Consider the following 9,575-nt stretch of genomic DNA (forward strand, 5'->3'; position numbering starts at 1 on the left):
GGCATCGTGAGCAGGACTGAGCAGAACATGCATCGGAAACGATGGTGGCAATGCTGGGAGACTGCAGCCTGTGCCAGGTGGGTCCCACTAATGCTCATACAGGAGCAGAAAGATTCAGTCTGTCAGTGCTACTGAACCGATAAAGGCTGATGCTGACAGTTTTCCTGGATCGCATCATTACCGATGCCAAGCTGTGGTGTCAGCACTGAGCCAGAATGGAGCACTGCATGGAGCGGCCACAGGTGAACTCCACATTGAAGACAAAGCTCCAGATGCAGCCCCCCCGTGAGTAAAGCGATGGCAAAACCAGACAAACTCAGCCTTCCAGAGCAGAAGCCGACACAGTAACACCCTGCATCTTGAACTGAAGAAATGGACGTGGAGAGACCTCACAGCAGAAGCTTTTTATTGCTTGGCAGGTATTCTGACAAGCAGCGCTGGGGTAGCATTGGGTTAACCCTCCAAAACTTTTCCTCGGTTAATTGTTCGAAAACAGGTCATATTTTCGTATGTTTTACATATTCACGACACTCTCAAAGTCATTTCCTTTCCATCCCCAATGACTGCCCAGCAGATACAGCCTTATTTGGCAGTTTTTAATGCCACCTGGTGCCCCTCTTGTGCAGCGTCGGTCGGTCCTTTGGATGGGGAATTCTCTTACCTCCTCCAACAGCCTTAATCTTTTCAAATCGCCCCTTTTGTCCCTAAGATTGCTCTATCAGCCAATTCAGGCTGGATGCAGCTCCGGGCAGCAGGGTTGGCGACCCTTGCACAAAAGCAGGGGGTTGAAACTAGATGATCACTGCGGTCCTTTTCAACCCAGGCCGTTCTATGACTCTACGATCCTATGAAGTGCAATGCCGCGACGCCACTCTGCCGCTAATTCCGCCCGGTGCGGTGCTGGCTTCTATCCGTACGTCCAACGGTCCATAACAGCAGACGTCCCCCCGCCGTAAGGCGCGTTCCTCCCCCCTCCCACAGCCGCTATCCCGGCGGGCAGCGCAGCGGGGCGGGCCGCAGTCGGTACCGCCCCCAGAGCCCCCAGCGGCCGCCGCTGTGCCGGGCAGCGCCGGAAGGAGCGCGGGCGCTCGGCAGGATGCTGCCCGCGGGATGCGGCGGGCGGTGAGCGGAGCGGGGCGCGGGACGCGGGGCTGGGAGCAGCGGAGAGGGGCGTTGAGGAGCGGAGCGGGGCGGGCTGACGTTCCCCGCTCGGACCCCGCAGGTTGGAGGCGGCGCTGCAGGCGGCGCTACGCGGAGGCGCGGAACTGCGGAGGGAGTTGGAGCGGAGTGCGGAGCGAGGCCGGGATCTGCTGCGGCGGTGAGAGCGGGCGGCGCCGCGGTGCCGAGGTTGGGTGCGGTAACGTCGGGCCGTGGTAACGCCGGGCCGCTGTGCGTGTGCCCCGCAGGGAGCGGCGAGGAGATGAGCGGCCGAAAGCGGAGGCGGGAGCCGGCGGTGGACGCGGTGAGCGCTCCTGTCCCGAGCCGGTGTCACGCGGCCCGGCGGGGGGTTCGTGCCGGGATAGCTGGGGGAGCTAGTTGGCTCGTGGAGCAATAACGGGGGATCTGGGTTTGGGGTCTGCCGGGCCATCTCCTCCTCGCAGAGAGCGCGCCTTCATCCCGGGAGCTGGAGGAGCTGGAGCTGCTGAACGCCGCCCTGGAGAAAGCGCTGAGAGTCAGAAGAAGCGCCTCCGGAACGCCCGCAGCGTCGCGGGGAGCTGCGGGAGCAAAAACTGCTGGCGGGGAGTCTGGTGAAGATACGGGAGAGCTGAAGGAGCCTGCGGCCATCGGAGACGGCCCTGCGGCTGCCTGCCCCAGCCGCGAGGTGAGAGCTGGAAGCCAGCAGCCCGCCGCTGCCAAGAAACCTCCTTCGTACCGGCTGCGAGCCCCGTACAGGACTGACCCAGATGTGAGAAGAGCCCAAAGGAAAGCCCCGGCAGGACGTGTCAGCAGGGCTCCTGCAGGGGCTGGGAAGAGCTCTTCCAAAGTTGTGGCTCCCAAACAAGGAGCCAGGCGTGGGCCAGCGGTCCGTGCATCCGCTGCATCCCAGAGGACAGCTGGCTTCCCCAGCTCTGCCCCCAGCCAACAGCACTGCGGCCCTGCTGGGGAAGGGAGCTCAGCGTCTGTATGTGGGCAGCAGCTCAGTGATGGGAAGAGGTGCTGTGCTGCTCTCGGGCTGCCCGGCAGAGCAGAGGAGCGCACAGCTGGTGCAGGGAGTGCATCGCCACAGGCAGCCGTGCTGCAGGAGCAGGGGTGAGTGCTGGCTGTGCTCAGCGTGGCCAAACACAGCTGCAACGCTGCTCTGTATGACCTGATTTCTGCCAAACCTCACCTTCTTTGCTGGAGGAAGGGGCCTTTGGAGACTTTTGTGGCTACTGAGTGAGCGTCTGCACGCTGATAGCTGCTCTGAGATGGCTGGGACTTCAGAAGTCCTTTCATTATGGTTTCTGCTACTTCTCAGGCCTGCCGTGACTGCTTTGGGAAGCTGTCTCTGTAGAGCTTTCCTCAGAGCCCGCTTTTCACGCCAGCTTATTGATTTTCTTTATTTTCATTTATTTAAACAGAGATAATGACAAATAATTCATGAATTATCTCTCTCTCTCTCTCTCTCTCTCTCTCACAAAAGCATATACCCAGTGCTGCTTTCTGGATCTCATACTATGCCCTTTAACTTCTAAGATGCTGTCTGCGTAACTGTAGAATCAGGATTAGCCTGAGTGTAGGGTGCAGGAAGGCTTATAAAGTGGGTGTTAGTGCCACGTCCTGTGGGAGAGCAGGAAAACAACGCTCAGAACTGTGGCAGACCAGTCTGTCTTTTCACATAACTTCTGCATTCATTTCTGTGTGCTCTGTGCTTGAGAGAAACAGTGACATTAAGATCTGGTCCTGCGCTTGGGTAATACTGAGACGTTGCTCTCAGCAGCCCCAGCTCAGCTCCCCTGCGTCTGTGCAGGGGAAAGGACTGCAGTGCAAGTGCTGGGGTGGGTGGGTGCAGGACACAGAGTGACTGTTGCTGTGGGAACAGGAACGTGGATTCGGGCATTTATTTCCTTTCACCCTGGCTGCAGCACTGGCTGCAGTTTGCACAAGGCTCCGCTCTAACTGCCAGCTCAGTTGGCAGAGGGTTTTGCACACAAAGGAATGGGAAAGGAACTTTGCATGTATTCACCTCACCCCCACAGCAGAACGAATCCTGACTCGTCGCTGTGCATGCAGTGGGAGCTGCAGTGTGCCTTTCCCATCCTCGCTAGGCGAGCTGACCTCGTGGAGCTCAGGTGCAGTGGCGCAGTGGGAAGGGCTGTGCACAGCTGTGCAGCACAGCAACTCAGAGCTGTGGCTTTACCCCCCTGCGTTGGGGCTTTTGGCAGCACGATGTCAGAGCTCCCCCAGCTCTGCTCAGTGATGGGTGTAGAGAGGAACGAACACCCGGGTTTAACTTCCGGGGCTTCTCATGTCTTCTGTTACAGCTAAACTAATTAAGACAAAAATCATAGAATCATAGAATCATAGAATCACTAAGGTTGGAAAAGACCTAAAAGATCACCCAGTCCAACCGTTCACCTATTCCCAATAGCTCCTACTAAACCATGTCCCTCAACGCAACATCCAGTCTTTCCTTGAACACCCCCAGGCTCGGTGATTCCACCACCTCCCTGGGCAGTCCATTCCAGTGCCTGACCACCCTTTCTGAAAAGTAATACTTCCTCATGTCCAGCCTGAATTTCCCCTGGCGTAGCTTGAAACCATTCCCCCTGGTCCTATCCCTAATGACACGAGAGAAGAGGCCGACCCCCAGCTCACTACAACCTCCCTTCAGGAAGTTATAGAGAGCAATAAGGTCTCCCCTGAGCCTCCTCTTCTCCAGGCTGAACATTCCCAGCTCCTTCAGCCTCTCCTCATATGGCCTGTGTTCCAGACCCCTCACCAGCTTCGTTGCCCTTCTTTGAACACGTTCCAGGGCCTCAATATCTTTCTTGCAGTGAGGGGCCCAAAACTGGACACAGTACTCGAGGTGCGGCCTCACGAGTGCTGAATATAGGGGAAAAAAAGTAGATTACTCTATTAGAAGACAGGGCTCTGCCGACCTCCAATGGCAGCCAACCTGTTTTGCAGATGCCAGCTGGAGCTGCCCCTGCCCTACAGGAAAGCCCACACCAGGAACTCCCGGTAAGCACCAGGGTGGCACGGAGGGCTGGCAGTGAGTACCCCATGCTGTTATTTCACCAAGCTGTTGGTGGCCTAGACAGCTCTCTGTCCTGGTAGCACTGCTGCTGTGCTTGCATGAGGCCAGATCTGCTGATAAGCTGCCCTGAACAGAGCTGTTAACCACTGGGCAGCTGCTTTTTGGGTGAGCCTGGTGCTCTCATCCATCCCCCAGTCTGCAGGCACATCTCTCACTGCCTCCTGATGATGGGATTTGTCAGATCCTAAGCTTAAGCCATGAATTGCATGAATTGCATTCAGGGCTCCTTGCATTAACCTCAGGAATTGCTCCTTTTGCGGGGAGCAGTCATTTATCAGGCAGCAATCTGTCAGCTGCCCTTTGGCAAGTTGGAAATAATCGGCTCCCTTAATTTTCCCTGCTAAATGGAGCCCTTCAGCATCCCAATAGCTCTGATACAACTTAAAGCTCTTCGTTATTGCTTTTATACTGGGTAACAAGTTGAAACTAACCTTTGTGCTAAAGATCACCCAGGGAGAGAAATCACAGCGGTGCTGAGCGCCTGTCCTGTGCGTGCCCTCCCATGGAAACTTGGGTTTGCACGCATTTAGTGGAGGAGCAAACGTGCAGGGAAAGAAAAAGGCGAGGAGGTGCCTGTATTGGAAGCACTGATGCACGCCTGTGGTGTGAGCAGTGCAACACATCTGAACCCCTCCTGACCCCCTGGGCTTTTCAGGGCATGGGAGAAGTGCCGTCTCTGCCACACGAGTGCCGATGCAGCGGCTGCGAGGACGCGTTTCATGGAGAGGACCCAGAGCACTGTATCCTTCCTCTGCTCATCCCTCCCAGCTCTGTCAGTCTGTGGTGTGTGTCCATGGGGAGGAGGTGTGCCTCCATAGCAGGGATTCAAGCCTGCTCTCAAGGAAGCGTTTTTTCTTCCTCGTGGAGCAGCTTTTGTGTATTCATGTAAGTTGTGATCTGGGCAGAGAAGGTTGGGAGGTAAACATCTGCACTGCCCTCACCTTCTGCCTGCAGTGCTGGTTCATGGGCTCTGTGCTGCTGCCTCTGGTTCCAGCTGCTCTGGGCTGAGGTGCATGCACTGGGCTGTTGCTGTCAGATGTTCCTTAAGCTGCTTTTGTTTGAGTTTTGTTCACCAATGTCGACACTCAGCCCTGCGGAGATAGAGGAGGAATTAAAAGCCCTCCAGGATGTCCCCTCCCGTCTGAGCCTGTATGTGGAAGCTGAGTCTGCAGGTACGAAAGAAAAGAGTGGGGAGGAGGGCAGAGGGTGGAGTAGGGGTGGTTTCAGTGGGTTCCAGTTCCACGTGTCTGGTGCTCTTGGCATGTGCCACACAAGATGGATGGGAACCCTCTCTGCCCCACATGAGGGCTTGTTAACCTATGGCCACTCCTGAAACTGATGTCTCTGGTGGGTTTCAGCATGCTCATGCCTGCTGGTTTTCCTCTGCTTCTCCTCTAGACCATCCCACTCTTCAAAGAGAGTATGAAAGCCTTCTGACCTTGGAAGGTCTGCAAAGCGCCGTCTCCCAGTTCTTGCATCAGCTGCAGCTTCTACGAGCAGGTGAGCTGGAGCTGGAGCTGGTGCTTTTCATCAGGTGTGCCTCAACAGTAGTTTGCCCTGTGTGGGTCGGATGCTGCAGTTCACAACTGGTGATGAAGCTGTGGAGAGAATGGAGAGGGGACACTGTGTGCCATATGTCAAGTTGTCCTGATTGTGCCATGTGTGAGGAGTGTGCCCCAAATGGAATAACATCATCGTGTTCCTTTAAAGTAATGACTGAAGTAGGTCCCGAGCTCTGTGAATGTGGATTTAACTTGTCACTGCCAATTCTTCATCCTGACAGCTGTGGAGTCCCAAAGGAGGCTGCACCCAGACTGCACTGGAGACCAAGGAGGCTGCTGTGCAGCCCATGCTGCTGGGGCTCGGGTGTGTGGCAGCGCTGGCACGCTGGCTGTGCCTCTCCTGTGCTACTCCAGGCTCCAGGAACTGAGGGATCTGTTTGCTTTGAAGCTGCAAGTGTCTATGCTGCACCAGGAGATTGCCTTACAAAAGGTGAGTCTTTAAGGGTTAGTGCTGCCGTGGTAGGGTGAGAAAAAGGCAGCTGTGGAGCAGCAGGGAGCAGTGGCACAGCACGCTTTCCCAGTAGCATTTCTTTATGCTTCACATCCATGTCCTGTCGGTGCCACACAGACTTTGTGGAAGAACAGATCTACCCTTTCAACAGCTTGAAGTGTCTGACCCTCTTCTGATAACATTTTCTTGCCACTGTCCTGGAGTGTGGCAGTGCAGGCTGAAGTTGGTAGTGCTTGGAGATCAGCTTTGGCCACTGTTTATCAGGGCCCCCACTTTGTCATCCTCTCGTGTGACCGTCTTCAGCTGGCAAACTTCTGTGCTGTCTGCTGTTTCCCTTTTAGTGTCACCCCCCTGTGCAGCTAATCTTGACTTTCCCTTCCTTCTATGGCCTGTCAGAACATGAAAGGAGCTCAGCCTCTCCACCAGCCTGAGCAGTGCTTGCTGTATGGGACCATTAGTTCTTCTTGACAGCAAAGTGCAGAGGTCTGTGAGGCCATGTCTGCCCTGTGCCTTTGACCTACCCTTCAACCTACCTCAATGATTTCAGGCTTTGCAAATGCAATTTTTATAACCCAGGGAAGTTATTTGTAAGATGCCACGCTTTTCTCCCTGGCTGAAGATGGACTGTTGCTTGTTTCCAGATGGGATTTTAGTGCTGTATCCTTGAATTATGGGTTGTGAGGTCTTTGCTTTTATCTGCCCAAAGCATTGCAGTGACTGAAGCACCTTGCTTCACTGGTGGATCCCATGTCCTCTGCACGAGTATTTAGATAGGTGCTGTGTGCCAGCTGAGCTCTGGGTATCTGAAGCAGCTCTCTTCAGAGTATGCATGGTGCATGAAATTCTTGGGACAGGTGAGGTGAATGGACTTGGTGCAGGATAAATAACCAGGGAAAGGATCTATTTATCCCTGGGCCAAGTCTGTCCTTTGCAGGAAGAGGAACAGCAGGAATCATAGCAAGTGCTGTTAACTCTTAGCTTCTCTTTGGTGAAGGTCTGTTTCCCTTTATTCTTCTTCATCAGGAAAAGATCAGAGGATGGAATAGAGAGTGGGCTTTCTCTTAAGAGTGCTACATTCCCCCAGCTGTGCCAGTTTTTCCCTCAGGTGGCATTTTGTCTACAGATCTTCACTCTTTTCAGAGATGAGCAAATGTGCTGTTCCTGTTTCCTGCAGAGATTTATAGAGAACTGTGGAGAGGACCCCTCTGCAGCTTCCCAAAGTGCTGTGATGTTTGGGTCTTCCTTTCTGTCCTCCACTGGAACATGCTTGGAGGGCTGTGCTGATCACATGGAGCTTATCATCTACTCCTGTTGTGAGAAGCAGTGCACACAGTAGGCCACATGCAGCTCTAACGAGCAGACTGCTTGGAGTTCATTAGCAGGTAGCAGCCGAAAAAATCCCTGGCCAAATTTCTGAGCATTCATTCTAGACCAACACACCGAAGGTTTGCTTTTGTCCCTTGACAGTGAGACAGACTTCATTTGTGCTTCAGTTGTCAGTCACATCGCAGAGCTTGATGCCATTGTGCTGCTGCAGGGCAGCAGGTTGCTGCAGAGTGGGCTGAGCTCACTGGGAGCTGGGCTTTGTGAGCGGGGTGTCAGGCAGTCAAAGAGAAGAGCTGTGCTTAGCAGTGGGTCAGTAAGCCCTGAGTGGCGTGGTTGCAGAGCTGCCAAATCAACATCAGCTTCACCTGTTCCACATCCAGCATCAGCTTTAACAACTGTTAACAGCTTTAACGATTGCTTATGAGGGTGGATGGTGACAGGACAAGGGGGAATGGTTTTAAACTGAGACAGGGGAGGTTGAGGTTGGATATTGGAGGAAGTTTTTCCCCCAGAGGGTGGTGAGGCACTGGAACAGGTTGCCCAAGGAGGCTGTGGATGCCTCTGCAGGCATTCGAGGGCAGGCTGGATGTGGCTCTGGGCAGCCTGGGCTGCTGGTTGGCGACCTGCACACAGCAGGGGTTGGAACTGGATGAGCACTGTGCTCCTCTGCAACCCAGGGCATTCTGTGATTCTATGATTCACCCGTGTGTGCCCTCAGCTTCTCACAGGGATGCAGCTCAGCGCAGTGCTGGTCCTCCCCTGCAGCACAGCGCAGCACAGGAGCACTGCCCATCATCTCACTGCTCAGAGCACTGCATGGCTGCTGCCGTGCTTCACGAGCAAGGGATGAGCAACCCTGCCATCCTGAAGGCTGACCAAGGAGGGCTTTCCCGTGCCAGTTAGCATGTTGTTACTCACAGGGCTCTTGTTAGACCATATTTGTTATGCAGCCACTTCAGTTCTAGGATTCCCAGAGGAGCACCCTGTCTTCACTCCGTTGACGTGTCTCCTTTACTCCTGCAGCTCACCATGACAGAACTGCTGCCTGTCCTGGACACCAGGCCCTGCCCGGGGGCCACTGCAGCTCAGCTGTACCGGGCGATGTACACACAGCTCTGCGAGGGAGGCGGGCGCTTCCCTGTGCTGGTGCAAGATGAGCTGGCAGACTGAGCTGGTGAGAGCCTCTCTATGGCCATTCACATAAACAGCCGTGGTTTTAAGCAATAAATCCTTTCTGATACTTTACCTGTTTGTCTGTCTAAAAGAAACTGGTTTTCTGGGCTTTGGTTTGTTCCTTGTCGGTTGTGACTTGCTGCTTATGGAGGTGTGTGAAGCCCCTTCATGGGTGTTCTCCCAAGGTCTGTCTGCTCCAGATTCTTGCCCACTTCAGCCATGGCCTTGTATTCAGATAACGTAGCTGTCCCTAGCATGTGTTACACTACTCACAGTGTGTTGGGACACAGCTTTCAGGGGTGAGAAAATCCAGGGAAAACGAGCCGCTCTTGCCATATAACTTTGTTCATCAATTGGCACGTAACCAGCATTACAGTAATACTGATTATTTATTGTTAGTGTTTCTGATGTCTTCATCCACAGCCACCCAGGCTGCATGCAGCAGTGCCTCTTTGGGAACTGCTCTGCTTGCAGATATTGCTCTGAGCTGTGCTGCTGCCCACACCGCTGCAGCTGGAGCAGCCCCTTTGGCGTGTGGGTCACCTTGCTGCTCGGCTCCACAGGCAGCTTCGTGACCTGCCGTGCTCTTTTGTAATGACTTACAGCTCTAGCTTGCAGCTGACATTCATCCAGGCTTCTGCTGGATCATCTTATCAGGGACGGTGCCTGAGCCAGAGAAGGGCAGGGCTGTGTGTGCTCAGGGGGTGCAGCCGCAGCAGGAGGGAGTGATGGAGCAGCCCGGTAGATGGCACTCAGCCCTTTGCTTTGCTGCTGAACCTGTGCTGGCAGCAGCTGTACAAGCAGTCTTTCAGAGTGACTTAAC

The 9,575-nt window shown here is 54.5% G+C and overlaps 1 protein-coding gene across 1 annotated transcript; it reads left to right on the plus strand.

Moving 5' to 3' along the window:
* The first annotated feature begins 961 nt into the window (after positions 1-961).
* TEDC2 (tubulin epsilon and delta complex 2) lies at positions 962-8,824 on the plus strand. The gene is made up of 10 exons (XM_048961654.1): positions 962-1,122; positions 1,223-1,318; positions 1,407-1,462; positions 1,602-2,250; positions 4,111-4,164; positions 4,896-4,980; positions 5,304-5,412; positions 5,639-5,740; positions 6,024-6,232; positions 8,603-8,824. The coding sequence occupies exons 1-10, from the start codon at positions 1,097-1,099 to the stop codon at positions 8,747-8,749; spliced, it is 1,533 nt and encodes a 510-aa protein (XP_048817611.1). The 5' UTR covers positions 962-1,096; the 3' UTR covers positions 8,750-8,824.
* Positions 8,825-9,575: the final 751 nt, after the last annotated feature.

Source organism: Lagopus muta, chromosome 15, assembly GCF_023343835.1.
Source record: "Lagopus muta isolate bLagMut1 chromosome 15, bLagMut1 primary, whole genome shotgun sequence".
In the NCBI taxonomy this organism is placed as follows: Eukaryota; Metazoa; Chordata; class Aves; order Galliformes; family Phasianidae; genus Lagopus; species Lagopus muta.

What these genes read in the sequence shown, in the direction of transcription:
- TEDC2 (XM_048961654.1), top strand. Translation starts at nt 1,097, where the DNA reads ATGCTGCCCGCGGGATGCGGCGGGCG. An exon ending in TGGAGAGGACCCAGAGCACT is followed by an intron (nt 4,981 to 5,303) that starts GTATCCTTCCTC and finishes CTTTTGTTTGAG; the next exon opens with TTTTGTTCACCAATGTCGAC. An exon ending in TGTGGAAGCTGAGTCTGCAG is followed by an intron (nt 5,413 to 5,638) that starts GTACGAAAGAAA and finishes CTTCTCCTCTAG; the next exon opens with ACCATCCCACTCTTCAAAGA.